The sequence below is a fragment of the Arvicanthis niloticus genome, chromosome 17 (genome assembly GCF_011762505.2).
Source record: "Arvicanthis niloticus isolate mArvNil1 chromosome 17, mArvNil1.pat.X, whole genome shotgun sequence".
Classification (NCBI taxonomy): domain Eukaryota; kingdom Metazoa; phylum Chordata; class Mammalia; order Rodentia; family Muridae; genus Arvicanthis; species Arvicanthis niloticus.
In genome coordinates this window covers 12,691,574-12,711,409 of record NC_047674.1, presented here as the reverse complement: position 1 = coordinate 12,711,409, position 19,836 = coordinate 12,691,574, and the positions used below count along the sequence as shown (strand labels likewise).

The window sequence follows — 19,836 nt, the reverse complement described above, 5'->3', positions numbered from 1 at the left end:
CTAATCATCTAACAGTCTGCTACGTGGTCAGGAAAAGAATTGAGACCAATTACACTGGATCCTGAGAACACTGCAGGCTCAATGGCCTGAGAAGGCTGCCTGATGGCCATGGAGGAGCAGGCTGAACAGTGCCAGGCAGGGCTCCATAACTCCTTCCTCAGGTCAGCATAATCAGAGAAAGGAGGAGACTATGGCCAGGAGGTCATGATGCCCTAATCAGATGACGACTTTAATGAGGGATACTGGGCAAGATTGCTCTGAATCACCTGTCAAACTCCTGATAGGGCCCTCTCAAGTCCAGGAGGACCACAATCTTCCTGCCAACTCACCAGGAAAGAAAGGCTATGAGGATAACATTGTCCAGAGCCAGTGTTATACCTCTGGAGGCTAGGGTGTTTGAACCCCATATGCCACAGAAGAGAATGTCTCCTTAATTGGCCACTGGGGATTGTCAGTCCCAACTCTACCATGCACAATATACTCCCCAACAGAGAGAACCCAAGTATGGATGCCCAAACACTGACCCGATAACAGGTATGGGAGAGGAAGGAAGGCCAGGAAAGTCAGACCTCACATCTCACAAGACATAGAACCTGCTGCATACAGGATTTGCACACACAGACTGTCACGAGGAGCAGGTCTACACATGTGCTCATACCTACCTCATTCTATTGTCCAGAAATTCATAGCTAACCTCAGAAGACAAGAGGCACTCTAGTGTCTATATTCAGCACAGACCAGCCTCAATAACGTAGGGATCTGGGGAGCATGCAGGATAGCTATCTGACTTTGGGTGAGTCCTGGGTCTCAGCTAGATACGGTAAGGTCGGTGTGTTGATTCTGAAGGATACTGAAAGGAGGAGACACACCAGGGACATCAGGTTTGTGTTTTCAGCAATAGTTGTGAATGTAGTTCTGGAGACAAAGCTGTTCTATTATGTGGCCAAGCCTCACAGTATTCCCAGTCAGGGGTAGCAGTACTGGGAGGGTGCACCCAGGAGACATCATCTTGACCATCAGTTCCAATTCTGCAGCCAACTGGGCAGAAGCTCTGGATCCATCAAAGGACAGTGATGCTGCTGACTTAGGAGGGGCAATGCTGAGATGGGTACAGGCTGTCCCTTCACAGTCCCTGTAACCTGGATCTCCCATAGCAGAGCTGTCCATGGCCACTTTCCTCTTATACTTATGTCTCTAGATGGATTAAATCCTTGGCAAGCTGGAGATATGATGTTAGTCCTTGCTCTAACAGTAAACCTTGGACCAGCTGTGGTATGGACCTGTCTATTCACATCACACTGAGCACAAAGCCAACACATGTGGTAAGTACCTAGAACCATGTCTGTTGCATTAGGAGTGGGCATAAAGTTTCATGCACACCTTTGAGCATGCAATGGGAAAGATAGTTACGAAGTACATAGAGGGATTACATGAAGTCCTTCAGAGTCAGTGTCCTCACTGTATGCCCAGTATGGTGGACATTGCAACAACTGAACTCATACAGCTCTGGGACTTCCCTGGCATCACAGAATGGTGTAGAATAGACATTCCATTCCTCTGTAACCAGGGTCTTAACTCCATCAGCTCCCCTGGAAAATAATTCCTCCTGGAAAAAACAATAACAATCACAGCTAGCCCCATAGGACAGTTGTATGTGTTCCAGATTGTGCACATAATAATAAGAGAAAGTGTCCTTGAATGGCCAAAGACACTGGGCAGGCGCCGGCTTCTTCTCATTTTCAATGGGAAAGAGTAAGACGTTATGAACCCCACAAAGCTAATGTCAGAAGAGGAAACAGAGCTGGCAATGACATCAAGTTAGAGGCCATCAGCATGTCCCAAACATGTCCAGGCCCTAGTCATGGTGCCTAGAACATGGGGCTACTCCCTCACTGAGATCTCCAACATCTGGACAGTGGCAGCAGCAACCCCACACATCAAGCAAGCAGAGTCTGCACACTGACCACCACTGCACACCAGCACTGGAGACACAGATGCTGAGGTGAGGGCAGAGTTCCATGGGGGACACAGAGGCTCAGCCTCAGTGTGGGAAGAGTGGTTTTCTACTCTGATTCCATCCTACAGGTGAGAGAATCACCCAGGCAACTTGTTGGAGGACATAGAATTCTCATGAACATTCATGAACCAGTAAGAATAACACAGTTTAGGGGTGGTAATTGTTGGGGGTACAGTTGGTGGAACTCGGGCAGCTACATCAGCTACATCAACAGAGCTGCTTGTGAGTTTCTCATAGAAGTGAGGAGGCAGAGTCCAGAGGCAGGCACAGGGTTACTGAAAGGCTTCTTGTACTCCGAGAGTCACTAGGGTCTGTAAGTCCCTTCGTATCCTAGAGCACAGCTCATGCTTCTTCATGGGGAGAGCTCAGAAAAACCTCACTAATTAAGTAAATCTGAAAAAAAAAGTCCCCCTTTAGGTCATATCTGCTCATCTGAAAGGAGACAAGAGCAGCTAGTGAACATCTCTGCACTGTGGACAGCATGTCACCAACACTTTCCTGCAGTCTGTGAAACATCCAACTGCACCAGTGAGATCTGCTCCCTCTCTCTGCCGGCATCTCCTTCTCTGCATCTGTCACCACTCATGGCCACAGAAGTCCGCAGAAATGGAAGCCTCTCAGCAGTGTTCTTGCACGGGTTCGTGCTGGTGGGATTGGGGGACGTGCAGAGACCCAGGCCCTGCTCTTTGCTGTCTTCCTCGTCCTGTATGTGATGACTGTCCTGGGCAACCTCACCATGATCATGGTCATCACCCTGGATGCCCACCTGCACTCCCCCATGTACTTCTTCCTCAAGAACCTGTCCTTTGTTGATCTCTGTTACTCCTCTGCCGTTGCCCCTAATGCCCTGGCCAACTTCCTCTCCACCTCCAGAGTCATCAGCTTTGAGGCTTGTGCCACTCAGTTCTTTTTTTTTTTTCTCCTTGTTGGCTACCACAGAGACTTTCCTCTTAGCTGTGATGGCCTATGACCGTTTCATGGCCATCTGCAGTCCCCTGAGGTACCCTGTGACCATGTGCCCTATGAACTGTGCCTGTCTCATCCTGGGCACCTTCTGTGTGGGCTGCCTAAACTCCATTGTTCCAGCTGACCTTCTGCAGCTTCAACTACACTGATTACTTCTTTTGTGACGTGACCCCGTTGCTCCAGCTGGCCTGTACCAATACAGCTCTCAATGAGCTTGTTATGTTTGGCCTCTGTGGCTTCATCCTTGTGTGTGCTGTGTTTGTGGTCATCATCCCTTACGGTTATATCACTGTGACCATCCTCAGGATGTGCTCAGGATCAGGGCAACACAAGCTCTTCTCCACCTGTGGCTCTCACATGACAGCCGTGTCCTTGTTTTATGGGACTGGCTTTGCTGTATATGGCCAACCAGGAGGTGTGGCATCTATGGAGCAAGGCAAGGTGGTCTCCATAATCCACACCCTGGTCATCCCCATATTCAACCCCCGCATCTACAGTATGCACAACAAAGATGTGAAGGACGCCCTCGGGAGGCTGGGACAGAGACACAGTCTGCTGAAGAAGGGTGGCTAGTGTCATCATCAGGAGCCATGCAAGGGTCACAGCAGGGAAGGATCCTTGGGAAACAAGAGTATATTCTTTTGATTCTATGTCTACCCATCCTGTTTGCTTTGTTTCTGATTTTCTGCCTTCCTGGCTCTTTTCCTCTATCCATCCATCTATCCATCCCCCCATGTATCCATCAACACACCCGTCTGTTCGCCATCTACCCTGTCTTTCTTGAATGTATATCATTAGTCAGGCATTTATACAGTGTGAATGAGGCACATTCTTTGTCTTCAAGTGCTCCACAGTGTGAAGAAGACTGAATCACTTACACTTCCATTCAGACAGAAGGCAGAGCTCTATGGCAAAAAGCAGGTTTGGTCACCATTGTCAACACCTCCAAGAAGAAGCTTTGTAGCTCTGGATTTCTTCGTAACTCTTTACTTTTTCTCTCATCACTGAAGTGGAAACTTTTTCTTGGAGCCTTCTAAGTCCTTAGAAACTGTATGCTGACCCATCCTTACATTGATCTAGATTAAGAATGGGCTAAGAACAATAGCTCTGCAGAATCCTCCTCTGTTTTACAGTGTCGCTGCTTTCTCACCTTCCTCTGTCCATGAAGCTGCCTTCTTCCTGGGGTAGCACAGTGCACTGCTGGGGGCACCAGGGGCCTAAGCGCAACTGGCTCCCAGCATATTCCTTCAACCGCCAGCCAGGGGTTAGAGATGACGCTGCAGTAGGATTCCCAGTGCACAGAACCTTCCAAACTTGGCCTGGCAGCCTCAACTATAGCAAGAAGTTACTCTTCCTCAGAGATGTCTCTAAGTAAGAAGGAAACCTTGGTGAACTCCACTTTACAATAGTCTGCTGTTCTGAGCCCCTCCCGTGTCCCCATCGCCCGCGAACAAGGACACGTGAGGCAGTATTCGGGTGGTTACCACAGACAAGGCTTTACTTGTAACAGCAGAAGCGGAAAAGGCGAAAAGACAGGAAGAGGTGCTGCTTTATGTACCCTAGAGTGACGTATTCACTTCTGATTGGCTGTTCACTCATTACCCATAATACTCCCGGGATTGGCAGTGACTTTGGTGCGCTTTTGCCTATTGCACCTGCACAGTCAGTTGTTTACTAGTGGGGAGGACACGATGTCCGCACCATCTTGGAATGGCGGATGTATCACCGCTGACCACGGCTTCCTACAGTCTGCTTTCCTCTGCCCATGGGGCTTGTCTGTGTCACTTCTCTATGTGTCTGATGCCATGCTGTTCCTGCCCAGGAGACTTACAGGGAGGGAACTGATCTCTAAGCATGGCTTAAGGCTGAAGGCATCTGCCATTGGGAAGTAGAGAGTAGACAGAGAGGGCCAAGGTGAAAACTCCTCCCACTTGCCCTTTCTGGGCACCCTGCAGGTCGCCATCAATTTTCTTTAAGGATCTAGTCATGGCCTCCAGACCCCAACATTCCCAGGTTTCAGGTTTAACTGGTCAAAGTCTTCATTTCTTTGAGCAGTTCTGGAATGTTTATGAGTGGCATGTTAACTCAGTTTCAGTGATATTATCTCTCCCACCATCCTCTCTTCCTCTGGTTTCTCCTGTCCTCCATCACACTATCCCCTCCCCCACATGCACCTTTCTGCCATCTTAATTGATTTTTAGCAATGAAGAGGGAACAACCCAGGTGATGTCATCCTCAATGTTAGAACTCAGTGCTAGAAAACACCAGTTGGCAGCATCTTAGTGCTCACCCTTACCCAAGTGCAGACACATCTTCACCTCATACATGTTAGTGGTGCAAAAGTGAAGAATCAGCTTGCAGACTTCCTGGAGAGGATTACTCTTTAGTCAGAAGCCCGTTTGACAGGAAGAAGGAGGAAAGTCCATACTGGACAGTATAGAGGAGAGATTCAGAAAAGTACCAGCACATTCCATCTGCACACAGGCTGCATTAAGATGCTGGGAGCACCACCAACCAAGAGTATCAGGGCTTGGGACTGATCTGTTGTCATATTTGAGACCTTTTCTTCTGCTATAAGCAGAGCCCCTAATGTTCTCTCACCAAACGGGCGAGGCCAGTCATGAGATGTGACCTCAAATCCAGACACCCTTTCCCTCATAGTTGACTGCAGCTACATGTGGTCTCATACCAGGGTGGCAGGACAGTATACTGAGGTAGAGGGTATTTTACACAGATGCTAGGAACTCAAAGTCAGGTCTCATGCTCTCTTAGCAAGCATTTTACCCATGGAGAAGCTCCTAGTTTGTTTGTTCCTTTCCTCTCCTCTCCTCTCCTCTCCTCTCCTCTCCTCTCCTCTCCTCTCCTCTCCTCTCCTCTCCTCTCCTCTCCTCTCCTTTCTTTTCCTTTCCTTTCCTTTCCTTACCTTATTGTTGTAACATGAAGTACCTGACCAAAACAATTCAGGGTTTATTTTGGCTTATGGTTAGGAGGTGTATAATCCTCAGAGAGAGCACAGCAGCAGGAATGTATGCAGTAGGTCACATTACGTCTGTCCTTGGGAAGTAGCGAGCAGACAGAAACATCAGAGTTTAAAATCTCAAGCTCTTCCCATAGTGACCCACTTCTAGAGAGGCTACACATCCTAAACCTTTGATTGTGTCTCCAGCTGGGGACCAAGTGCATGAGCCTGTGTTGTCACATTCAAAACCACTACAACCCTCTAAGGAACCCTCTGTTTCCATAAGCACAGGGCTCAGTAAACCTCACAAGCCCCCACCACACCTTTGGGCTCTGACACAATGACATGAAATTATCTAAGCATCAGGAATCACAGACCATTTTGTCTTCCCTCTTGTGAAATCTGACTGATCCATTTTTGAGCTGAGTTTTCTCTACTTCCTAATTTATATCCATGCCAAACTGTGTTATAGAAAAAGATCAGTTTCTGTTTTTAACCATCTGCCTTTAAAATGATCTCAATTATGTAAATGCAGACTAATGGTGAGTTTCTAGAAATAGATGTTAGGTTATGTAGAGCCTTGCCTGGTCCCCGTGTGTGCTGTGTGTCTAAAATGATAGGGAAATGAAAAGAATCAGGAGACATTTTTGAGGCCTTCTAGGGCTCACCAGCATGGCCCTGGCCTATCCTACACTGCCACCTACTGGACACTGACAGCATATCAGTGGTTAATTTTCCTCAGCTTTGATGCAGATCCCACAAACCACTGATAATTTATTTATTTATTGTTGATAACGTCATTATTAGATGCACATGCCCGCTCAGGCCTTAGCCTTGTGTAATTAGGGGGTCTAAGCTCATATGTTTTCACTTTAGATTCTAGTGTTTGAGAGAAGGAAATGAAGCAAGCATCCATGGAAAGACAGTTTCAAAGAGTGTTGCACATTTCCTGTTAACGTCATAAATAGGAATAGTTTTAAAAGAGTAAGTCTTATTTTTAAAAAATAAGAAAGACCTTACCTATTTTGACACATTGTTTGATATTTTGACCAAGAAGAGGAACTTCCCATTGCTGTTTCCCCTTACAGTGCCAGGAACAAAGAGGAGTGTGTCTTTATATGACGTCGTCTCTCCTAAAGAAAGCGCATTGACTTTATCCATCAGATGATGCCAATAAGAAAATGGCTGTGAACACAAAGGACAATTCCTCTCTTAGATAAAGCTACAAAGGTTAGCAAGGCAACAAACTGAAGAGTCACAGTCCCCCTTCCACAAGATACTGTTCAGTTAGGACCCGGAAGGGAAAACTTGAGGTTGCCATTGTAAAGCTTTGTGGTAGGATCCTCAGAGAGACTGGTCCAGCTCACTACTCCTGAGACCGAGCTTTGGACATAGCAATTAGCACAGGACTGGGAGGGGGCCACAGGAGTCTTGGTATGCACAGAAGAAAACAAGAGGTTTCCGTGTAAATAAGGCTTAGATCTAAAGTGTGCCGATCAGTGTGGTCAGCTCCTGTAGGTCATTCACCACAACAATGCCTTGGACAGTTCTCGGACTTTATCTAAGGCATGGCGGTGACTTAGAATATCCATAGATTTGTCCTTCAAGCAATGAGATTGCTCCCATCTGGCTCAAAAAGAGAAGACAGAAACCTCTGTGGGAGTCTCTGCCTCCAGCACGGCTGGCATGCAGTAGATACTAGGGAGGTCTCCATCCAGAAAGGGGGGTTGGTGAAGAAATGAAAGCAATGCAAGCCAGAAAGTAACTCTGCTATGTGCAAAGCTCAGTCCCAGGAGTAGTGAACTGGATCAGACTCTCGAGCAGAGAAGCAGCCATCACAAAAAACTTACCATCAATACTTCAGAGGATACAAGGTACCACCAGAATGGGTAAGCGGTCCAAGGTGCTTCTTTGTTCAGGGAGAGAGGGGTGGGGGGAGGTGTCATTGACATCAGATGTGACCCAGAGCTGCCAGCTGTGCAGCAAACATCCTTCTTAGGGACCTCCACTCAGCTGTAGCCAGTTCAGGGTGAGCTGTGGTGAAGCAAAGCTGGGGACTATTAAGAAAAGCAAAACAAGCTCAGCATAGTAGCACATGGTTTAATTCCAGCACTTGGGAGGCAGAGGCAGGTAGATCTCTGTGAGTTCGAAGCCAGCCTGATCTACATAATGAGTTTCAGGAAAAATACCCTGTCTTGATAAACACTCTGCTCTAGGTCTCTCTGTCTCTCTGTCTGTCTGTCTCTCTCTCTCTCTCTCTCTCTCTCTCTCTCTCTCTCTCTCTCTCTCTCTAGTGTGTGTGTGTTAGTTATTGTATTTTTACTCGGTTTTAAGTCATTTGCCAGTTTTCCTATTTTGTTTATTTCTGAGAAAGATGTAATAAAGCATTTTAGCCATGATTTGCAGGTGCTTTTTCTCTTTAATTGTAAACACTGTTGATATATATTTTTTCTCTTATGTATCTTATTGAAATTTACTAATGTGTACTAGTTACACATTCTCATGTCTGAATAGGACTACTTTTACCAGAATCCCCCACTGCCTTTCTTCTCCCTCCCGTTCCTGTTGACATCCTTCTGTTTCCTATCCCCATTTCTACTTTTATGTCCATTTTAAGGGAGTAAACAAATGAGGTTAATTAGCGTCTCTCCAGGAGCGTGAGTAAGGGGTTATTGACAGGAGCATGGAAAACTTGCCTAAGACTACCACTTATGACCACCATCTTTTCCTCAGCAGTAATTAGCTGCCTATGACCTATTAGCATAAACATAAATATTCATTAACTTCTTGTGGTATATTTGCATGAACATGAATATTTATAAGGTAATTTGACAGGCACGTCATGTGCAGTGGACAGTGGTTATTGCAGAGATCCCATAGCTGGTCAAAGTACTGGGAATAAACAACTGTTGAAAGCTCACCCCTGAAAGGGGCATCTCTCTTACTCCCCTCTAAGGCTCAAGAAAACTTATAGAGAAGGGAAAAAAATGAATGTAAGATCAAGAAGATGAGGTGGACACATGGAATGTTGTTTTCTGTGCACAGCATGTCCAGTGTGCTCTTGTATCTCGGTAGCTGTGATTGCCTTCACGGGACTTGTACAAGGTGGCTGTGACTAGGTTTACTGTATCAGATGTGAATCTCTTCCTGTAGAGTGGTCCTCAAATCCAACCCATCTTGCCTAGCAGGTCAGTAAGCATGCGATGTCCACCACTCAGTATAAGTGGTGACAAGGATGACGATTCGCAAGCAGCCTGCACAGCACTTTCTGCCACTATTGCATCCAAGCAGCCAACCCAAACTTGTAGCTCGGTTTCACCTTGATTTCTCTCTGTCCCACAGCAAAAGCATGTGATAGCTACAGCTTCAGCCAACCTCTTTAGATATAATTTGAAGCCACTCTTGACTATGGACAACATAATTTTTCACCTGTCCAGCTTGATTGAACATTTTCTTTTTTAAAGATTGATTTATTTATTTTATGCATATGAGTACACTGCCTTCAGACACACCAGAAGAGGGCACTAAAACTCAATACAGATGGTTGTGAGCCAACATGTGGTTGCTGGGAATTGAACTCAGGACCTCTAGAAGAGCAGCCAGTGCTCTTAACTACTGAGCCATCTCTCCAGCCCTAACTGAACATTTTCATTGTGAAACATGTCTTTATAGGTGAACTTCTTCCCTTAATCTCTATGTAAATAGTCACATCAGAATTTTCGTGACTTAACGATTTCAGGCGTTTTACTTCCGTATTTTCTAAATTTTCATATGAAAGTTGTGTCTCTTCCATACCAGTTAGGATCTTACATCCAAGCTGGCAAAACTCTGGATCATCGTTGGGCTCTTGTTGGTTTGTGTTTGCTTCTGAGACAAGGACTCACTAGTAGCTCAAGCTCAATTTGAACATGTGACCCTCCTGATGCTGCCTCCACAGTTAATGATTACAGGCATAGACCATCATGCTTATCCTGATGGATTTGCACCAATCCACACTTTCATTCTATTTACTTGATTGTGAAACCAAATTAGAGTGACTCCCAATGGGTAAAGAAGAGATCATTTTAACTCAAGAAAATCCACAATTACAGTGGAGTGAATCATGAAGGCCTGCTCTTGGGTTCTTGCTGAAACAAAAAGTATTGACCACTAGAGGGTACTGATGAGCCAACTTGGCATTTTGAAATGGTCTGTAAGGAGGATGGAGCCAGTGTTTCTCCAGTGTTTCCCACATAACTATACATATGAGGACATGGCAGCCAAAATTAAGTGTCTATTCTCCTCTAAGACCCAAAGCAAATACAAAAGTTGTTTCTCAGAGGACAGTAGTTACCTGTACAGCAAAGATTATCTTCACAGAACCCTATCCCTGCCACCATTTTGGAACCTTTATTGAATTGATGAAACTGGGCAGTGCTGTTAGTGGCCATTTCCATACAGAAGAAGGACAGATGGGCACATTTCTTCTGAGAAGAGTCCAGAGCCTCCCACAACACAGACTTGTCAATGACGCCCATATGATACCAGCAACTGGATTCCAATTAGGTCTCTAGATTCAACTGACAGGGGACACACAGGATGGAGTGGTATCTCAGAGCATCAGTGAAACGACACTATTAAGTTCGGACCATGGGAGATTCTACACATCTATTTTTAAAATAAATGCAACCAGCATCCTCTGCTTCTTCATAAACAATAGCAACACAATAAAGTGATAAGAGACCTCCCCCCCCCCAATAAGTAGAAGCCATCACAGATCCAAAAGAACGTCTTTTGGGCTTATTTGAATAGCTGCACAAAAAATCACATTGTATACTGGGGTTGTAGCATGTGTGGATGCTGTGGACACTTGATGACATCGGGGAATTATTTTCCATTAGGGAATGGAATGCTACTGGGCACTTTTCTAAAAAAAAAAAAAAAAAAAAAAACCGCTTTACATTTTAGAGCTCTGTAGAGAATACATATTAAAGAAATTACACGATGTTTGCTGCTTGTTTTGAAATAAGGCAAGGCTCTGGGTGCTGGGCTGAGGAAAGATTCCATAATGCTTCCCCAAGCTCACCGAGCTGATTACTATTGAAGCTGAATGAGTGGTACTTAAAGTTCACTATGCTATTCTGATTTTGTGTATATTGTAAATTACCATAATCATAGCTGCCAGAATGTCTCTTTTCGTATTATTTTCTTTTCTGTAGAGGCAGAGAATCACTATGTAGACCAGGACGGTGTCAAATGCCTGGTTCTCCTGCCTCTGCCTTCCAAGGGCTGGGACTTGGGGCACTCCTGTGGCTCACACCTGCACACTTCCGTGTTGAGTGTTCTCCATTCTTCTGCTTCTAAAGTGCTCTTTAACCAGCCGATTCTCCATTCTTTCTTGAAAATCATCTCCTCTCTCTACCGCCTCTTCTCTGTAGGACCACAGGCTTGCTCTAACAGACGTTGTGAGTCACAGAGTAGGATCTGGGTCACTCTATCATTTGTTTTATTTTGCGACCAAATTAAAAATGTTGCAAGATGCTAAAATGTTAGGAGATTTTACATAAAATATGATTTATGACTCTGCTTCCAATGTTGGTGTTTTAGTCTGTTCCATTGGTGTGATAAATCATTGACCAAAGCCAACCTTGACAGGACTGTCTTAGCTTGCTTTCTATTGCTGTGATAAAGGATCATTACCAGCCTGGCAGAGGAAAGGGTTTATTTGGCTTAATCATCCTGAGTCACAATCTACTGAGGGAAGCCAAGGCAGGAACTCGAGGCAAGAACCTGGGGTCAAAATCTGAAGCAAACACTGTGCAGGAACACTGCTTTATTGGTTTGCTCTCCATAATTTGTTCAACAAGGAACATCTGCCCAAAGATGGCACTGCCCTCAGTGGGAGGGGCTAGCCCCCCGGGGGCAATCTGGTGAAAGCATTTTCTCAACTGAGGTTTCTTCTCAATTGAGCATGGCTTGTATCAAGTTGGCCATAACAAAACCAAGCCACCCAGGACAAAACTCCTAGGCCTGAAGGGTCTGTAATACACAGGTACCTAACAAAACATTGGAAAATATGTCCCAACTCAGAAGCCAACATGTTGAGCGAATGTGGACTGTGGTATGACAAGAAGCCACTGGTCACTTGGTTATAGGATGACCTCTGGGATGGCTGCCACAGCCTAAGCGGGCTGCTTAAATATGATCTTCATTTGCTGAACTAGAGTTAATACTGTATGGTCCAGTGATGTGCTTGGGGATTTTCTCAAAGACTGTGGTCTAGTGAGCTGGTAGGGCCACCGTAGAAAGAAAATTACATATCCTCATAGGAAGTGCTGTTTGGAACCACCGCCCTGGCCAGAGTTTTGGACAGAAATAAGCTGAGCTGTGTTGTATTCCCAGATGTTTAGGATTTAATTTGGCCTGGAGAATTATTAGCAAAAATACCCTAGGTCAAGCTGGGAGAGCATAGAAGGGATGCTCACAAGACACAGAGGTAAACTTTCAACTTGCCCCTCCCCGTGAAAGATTTCATTCATGTGGTTAACACAACAAAAGAAGAAAGAAATTTGGGGTCATCTACCTAGATTCCTAATAGTGCTGAGGGGAGCCAGGTAATGCCTTGGAAGGAGGGGGAGGGCCCAGTGCTGTGGGCCAGGCTCCTCACATCAACAAGGTCAGAGGGAGCAGCAGCAGCAAGGCCTATGTCCTGAGGCCATATCATCCCTACCCCAGAGGTGACTGCTCAGATGAGGTACACTAGGCCAGGGTCTCTCTGAATTACTTTTGCTAAGGACTGTGGGCTTCCTGCCAACCTACCACAGAGAGTACCAATGAGGTGTGGCTAAAGAAACTTCATTTTATGCTAGGCATGCATTGGAACACACTGGCTGTGTGTCTCTAACTCCAGTCCCTAGAAGATAAGCTCCCAACCCTGACTCAGTGACCCCCACCCACTTGTTATGATATAACTAACTGCTCTTTTGGGGATTCTGTAACTTGCTGACACAAATATCCAAAAATTGTTTTGAGTCACTTAACCTTGGCACATCAGACCAACTTTTGCCTGCGTGTGTAGAGAATGAAGGTCTTCTTGTGGTTTTCCCTTTTATTACAAATCTTCCCCCCCCCCCCTTCTCGTGGCACTCTCAAGTTTGGCTCAGAGATTATTCATCCTGCTAGCAGCTAATCAATAAATCCCTTTTAATTACAATTGGATTGAGTCTTCCCAGGGGTCACAAACTCCATCCATAACAGAGGCAGAGGCCACAGGCAGGCTGCAGCCCTGAAGCCCAGGGAATTGGAATCCCAGCTGCCAGAGGCCAGTGCCTACTAATTAGCCACTGGAGGATACACGTATGTCCCTGTTCTACCAGATGCAGAGAATCTTCTCAAGCAGGGTGACCCTGAAGGCAAACATCTCCTCACATTGCCCAGCTAATGGCGTCAAGAGAGGAGGCAAGTCCTGCATCTCTCTTCAGAAGACTCATATCTAATGTAGCCAGAATCTGCACACTTTAAGTCTCACAGGGACCCTGGTGCCTACCTGTGCCCATGCTTACTCTACTCCAGTGCCCAGAAAGCCATAACTGATCAGAAAAGGATACAGGACCAACCGATGTCCACTTCTCCATGTTCCTCAGAGACCAGGCTCAGCAGTGCAGGGGCACTGGGAACTTGGATGTTGACTGGGTAACCTTGGAGTAGGCCTGACTCTCACCGAGGAAAGGTAGGTTCAATATGTCACCTGTGAGGAGTAGGAAAGCGTGTGGGTAGAGAGAAAAAGGGTGGAGTGAGCACAGAGTGGACACTTGGGTCCTGCCTCAGTAAACTGACATGCCCTGTCCTGATCATCCTTGGCCTTTGTACAGGTCAGAGTTATAGTTTGGTGGGGGGAGGGGGTGTCTACCCTTGTCCAGTTCTGCAGATGGAGAGGCTGCATCTAACCAGATCACAGGGGAGAATAGTTATGCTGGATCAGGAGGGTCAGGGCCAAGGGGAGCAGAGCTTGTCCTTTGTAGACATTGTCAGCCAGATTTCTCACAGCAGGGCAGCTGCCATTCCCACTGATTCTGAGGATAGCCTGTATCCTTGACAAGCTGAGAGGTTGTGTTTGTCCTTCCTCCATCAGGAATCGAAGGACAGCCTTGACATTAGCATGCCCTGGCATTTTATACTCTCTGTGAAGGGAAGTGTGACCAAGCATCAGGGGGGTTTGGGGAATCTCCAAGAGTGTGAAGGCAAAACAAATACATTTATACCTTTGAACTCGCAGTGGGGTAGTCTCACAGTACACGGTTGTCTCATGGGTTCCTCCAGCCCATTCCACCTCTTGGACCATGGAGGGAAGTAGTAGATACATCATTGGATTCAGCCAGACCAGATCTCTGAGCCACCCGAGGCATCCCAGGACAATGGAGAGGATACAGCTCTCTCCCTAGCCAGGCTCCTCAGCAATGCAGCCTCTTGCATCCCTTCTGGGAACTAACAGAAAAGTGCCAGCTAGACTCACAGAGGACTCTCCTGGTTGTCAGTACTGTGGTCACTATGAATAAGAGAAAGTGATCATGAATATCGCAAGGACAGAGTAGGGGCCAGTTTTGTCTAGACTTCGGTGGTAAAGAGTAAAGTCCTATAAATCCCCAAAGCTGAGATGAAGAAGGGGAAAAAGCTGCCAGTGAGATGGGGTTGGAGTTATATCCATGTCCCAAATATGTCTGGGCACTGGTCCTGGATTCTCAGTACACGGTCCTAGGGTATAATCACCAAGGTCTCCAACACCTAGATACTAGCAGAAACCTCTCACAATCAATCAGTCAGTCATTGCACACACTCTGGACCAGGCTTGGAGCCAGAGCTACGGAGATCTGGTCAGCATCCTGCGAGCCACAAGACATGCAGCTTCAGTGTAGGGAGGGCTGATCCCTGCTCTGGGTTCAGCCTACAGATGGAAGAGTCAGCCAGCACAGGGCTTGAAGGGCAGGAGGCCCTCATAAACCTTCTTCAGTCAGTAACATGGCATTTGGGAAATGTGGGGTGGGTCTTGGCAGCCGAGTGTACAAAAGGCAGCATCTTCCACAGTGGGGAGCAAGCAACTCAGATGTAACACTAGCTGAAAGGAGATGCTGAAAGACTATTTGTAACCCGAGGGTCGCTAGAATCTAGGTGCCTCTTTAAATCCTTAGATTACAGCTCAGTCCCATTCACAAGAAGAGATTGCCACAAACTAAGTAAACTAGAGGAAAATGTCACTCTTTCAGGCCACACCAGCCCACCTGGCAGGAGATGAGAGAAGCTAGGGAACTTCTGCACTGTGGACAGTATGTCACCAACACTTTCCTGCAGTCTGTGAAACATCCAACTGCACCAGTGAGATCTGCTCCCTCTCTCTGCCGGCATCTCCTTCTCTGCATCTGTCACCACTCATGGCCACAGAAGTCCACAGAAATGGAAGCCTCTCAGCAGTGTCCCTGCGGGTGTTTGTGCTGGTAGGTTTTGGGGGAGGTGCAGAGATCCAGGCCCTGCTCTTTGTTGTCTTCCTGGTCCTGTACGTAGTGACCGCCCTGGGCAACCTCACCATGATCGTGGTCATCACCTTGGATGCCCGCCTGCACTCCCCCATGTACTTCTTCCTCAAGAACCTGTCCTTTGTTGATCTCTGTTACTCCTCTGCCATTGCCCCTAATGCCCTGGCCAACTTCCTCTCCACCTCCAAAGTCATCAGCTTTGAGGCTTGTGCCACTCAGTTCTTTTTTTTCTCCTTGTTGGCTACCACAGAGACTTTCCTCTTAGCTGTGATGGCCTATGACCGTTTCATGGCCATCTGCAGTCCCCTGAGGTACCCTGTGACCATGTGCCCTATGAACTGTGCCCGTCTGGTCCTGGGCACCTACTGTGTGGGCTGCCTGAACTCCATTGTGCAGACCAGCCTCACGTTCCAGCTGCCCTTCTGCAGCTCCAACCGCATTGACCACTTCTACTGTGATGTGCCCCCACTGCTCCAGCTGGCCTGTGCCAGCACCGCTCTCAATGAGCTCTTTCTCTTCGGCCTCTGTGGGTTCATCATTGTGAGCACCACCTTAGCTGTCCTGGTTTCCTATGGCTACATCACTGTGACCATCCTCAGGATGCACTCGGGATCTGGGAGGCACAAGGTCTTCTCCACCTGTGGCTCTCACCTGACAGCCGTGTCTTTGTTTTATGGGACTCTCTTTGTCATGTATGCACAGCCAGGAGCTGTGACATCCATGGAGCAGGGCAAGGTGGTCTCCATCTTCTACACCCTGGTCATCCCCATGCTCAACCCTCTTATCTACAGTCTGAGAAACAAGGATGTGAAAGATGCCCTGTGGAGGTTAGGACAGAGACACCACCTTGTGAGGGCAGTGAGAGGCTGTCCTGAGGTCAGAGGGAATGCTTCTGTGTAGATAACTAAGTGGTGAGAACCAGCCTTTTCTGTCCTCAAAATAGAAAAGCATGTGTGGGATTCATTTACCCATTGGTAGTCTTCCTTTAAACTATTTCACAGACTCAACATGGACCTAGTGTGAGCTACAAGGATAAGCAAAGCTTACTCTGCATGCAGAGCGCTAAAGCCCTAAAGGAGTGAGGGCCCCCATGGCGTGAAGACCAACGAAGAACACCAACTATTCCCAAGTCAAAGCTGAGCTGGCTCTTCTATCTGCCTGCTTCTCTGGCCATGTGCTGAGCTTCCCTCCCTAGGAGAGAATCTAGGCATTGTAGTGTCTTGATCAAATTTGTCAATCAACAAAATGCTTATATCTAATTAATCCCTGCCTGCTCTGATAGCCATTTATTCTCTCTCTCTCTCTCTCTCTCTCTCTCTCTCTCTCTCTCTCTCTCTCTCTCTCTCTCTCTCTTTTAGTTTTTTCGAGATAGGGTTTCTCTGTGTAGCCCTGGCTGTCCTGGAACTCACTCTGTAGACCAGGCTGGCCTCAAACTCAGAAATCTGCCTGCCTCTGCCTCCCAAGTACGCCACCACTGCCCGGCTATGACAGGTATCTCAAACTGCCTTTGTCCCCCTCTGCACTTTTCAGCCATCTTACACACCACTGCTGAGAAATCTTTTAAACCAATAGTTTAAGTCAATGGCCAAGGTATTCTGGGAGGGTGAAGCTGCTGTCAAGGAGTAGATTGGATAGGGCAGACGTATTACTAGCAAATGATACCTCTTTTAAGAAAGATCCCCAGCTGGGTCTGAACAGATGGCTCAGAGATGAAGAGTGCTTGCCGCTCTTCCAGAGTTCAGTTCTCAGCACGCAGGTCACGCAACTCACGGCTGAGTTGTTACACAGGTGTCGACTCACAAACTCTAGCTTCAGGATGTTTGATTTCTGACCTCCTTGGGCTCCTGGATTACCTGTAGACACACATATATACACACAATTAAAAGCAATGAAAATAAATATAAGAGAAGGGTCCTCGTTAGACATCTGGAGGTGGTTGGGCGGCTCCTCTCAAACTAGAATCTTCCCCAGGCTCCTGCTTCATCACAGATCTCAGAGACGAATCCACAGAGGACCCAGCTTCTTCTTAAAGTGTGTGAGGAAGTGTAGACCTTCATTTCATACGTAAATGCATCTGTAGACAGTATACAAATATAAATAAATACAGACTTGGCAGTATATAAGAACACATTGGTATCCTATCTGTAGCTCAACAAGGTCAATACAGTCACAGGTCAAAGGAAGGAATTGGGCTAAATCTCACAGCGTCTTCGCACACTTCCTGACATTGCCCGGCAAGACTCATCCTGAATCTAACAGACTCATTCTGCACACGCCCATGCCACACAGCCAGCTGTGACTAGAAGTACTTAGCTCTTCCTCCTCTGTGAGGAGCTTTCGTTGCTCAATGATGCCTAGGTTCAATCGCAAGACTGGTTTGTATTTTTCTGTCCAAGATTATTTTACTACATTGATTCCATCACAGATGCTCCCCAGTTTAACAAAAAAAATTTGCATCGTGGTAAAACTATCCCAAGTTTTAAATGTTGTACCTTGAAACCGCATTAATACTTCTACTTGGTAAATATTTTTGTCTACCTGATGAGGTTGCAGTTGAGTAAAACTACCTAAGTACCACACAGCCTACTTTATAGTAGAATGCTGAGGGTCTCACGTGGTTCTATACTGGACTGAACATGGGGAGTACAGCAGTTGGGGCTATGGTTGTAAAGTTGAACCTTCGCGAGTTCTGAGCCCATCTGGTATGGTATTAACTTCATAACTTCATTCATTTGTCCTACTGACATGAACACTTAGTTTGCTTCCACGTCTCAGTTGTGAAGATAACTTTTTGCTTTTTATGTCTTTTAAATTTTGATTGGCATGCAAAGAAACTGGTTTCATTGTGACATTTTCTTATGTATACACACATACGTTCATCTATATTTTATATATAATATGTATGAAAGCAGGGGGCTTAAATATTATGTTTATGCATATGCATATGCATATACACATAAATAGACACACACATATATACACACATACACATAAGCATGTATATTCCACATATGAGAGAAAGATTGTGATAGTCTTTTCTGAGCCTGGGTTACCTGTTAACCTAATGATCTCCAGCCCCATGATGTTCTCTGCGAACGTCATGACTTTGTGTTTCTTGACAGCGGAATATAATTCCATCATGCATTCCACTGTGTGGTTTTCTTTGCTCATTCATCTGTTGATGGACATCAGACTGGTTCCATACCTCAGTTATCGTGAATAGTTCAGCAATAAACATGGATGTCCAGGCACTTCACTGGTACACTGACTTAGAGTCTGTTCATTATTTATCCAAGAGTTCTATATCTGGTCACGTGATGTTTCTGCTTGGTTTTTCAGGAAGCCTCATGCTGGTCGTGCAATGGCTGTGCCCACTTATATTCCACCGTTGGTGTATAAGCGGTTCCCTCTCCCTCCATCCGCCCAGATTTTGTTTTCTTGATTACAGCCATTCGGACAGGGGTGAGATGAAATCTCTAAGCAGTTTTAATTTCAGTTTCCCTCCCAGCTAAAGGTGTTGAACACTTTCCCCAATATTCATTCGCCAGTTCAGTTTTCTCATTTGAGAAGTGTCTGCTCCATTTACTTGTGTGTTTACAGCATAGATGGATTTGGGGGGGTTATAGGTTTTTAGATGTTAATCCTCTGTAGGATGTGCAGTTGATACCGGATTTTCTCTCTAGCCATCTCTTCACTCTGATGATTGTTTACTGTGCAGGGACTTTTTTTTATTTCATCAAATCCCATTTGTCAATTATTGAGGTTGTTTCCTGCATTGTTGCAGTTAAAAAAAAAAAAAAAAAAACCCTTACCCATGCCTTCATCTTGAAACATCTTCTCAGCCATTTTTCTACTGGTTTTGACATTTTTTACATTAATGTCTTTAATTCATTTTTTCTTGATTTGGTTACAATATGAGACATAGTCGTGATTTTTGTCCCTCTACATGTGGGTGTCCAATTTTCCTGTTACCAGATGTCGAAGAGGCTGTCCTTTGACAAATATATATGTAGACATCTTTGTCAGAGATTATGTGGGTGTAGCTGACTGGGTTCATTTCTGTGCCCTGTATCCTACTCCATTCCTGTATCCCTATTCCTGTACCCTATTCCATTGGTTTAATCTGTATGCGTTTGTACCAGCACCACACTGGCTTTTCCTGTGCCTTGTTATATACTGTGGTATTAGGTAATGTGGTGGGTCCAGCACTGCTCTCTTCAAGGTCTTTTGTACTTCCATTCAAATTTCATTTGTCCAGGCCTGAGAAGAACATCATTGGAATTTGGTGGGGATCAATCATGTAGCTCTGTAAAGCTTTGATTAACACAACCATTTCATATCATTAATTCTTCGACAAGTTATGGACATGGGAGGTCTTTCCAGCTCTT

At 45.9% G+C, this 19,836-nt stretch overlaps 1 protein-coding gene and 1 pseudogene across 1 annotated transcript; both read left to right on the top strand.

The window, feature by feature from the left end:
- The first annotated feature begins 2,601 nt into the window (after positions 1 to 2,601).
- On the top strand, positions 2,602 to 4,001 carry LOC117722630 (olfactory receptor 9S13-like; annotated as a pseudogene).
- Positions 4,002 to 13,199: 9,198 nt separating this feature from the next.
- LOC117722577 (olfactory receptor 9S13) lies at positions 13,200 to 18,716 on the top strand. Its single transcript, XM_076914743.1, has 2 exons — positions 13,200 to 13,650; positions 15,182 to 18,716. The coding sequence occupies exon 2, from the start codon at positions 15,347 to 15,349 to the stop codon at positions 16,346 to 16,348; it is 1,002 nt and encodes a 333-aa protein (XP_076770858.1). The 5' UTR covers positions 13,200 to 13,650; positions 15,182 to 15,346; the 3' UTR covers positions 16,349 to 18,716.
- Positions 18,717 to 19,836: the final 1,120 nt, after the last annotated feature.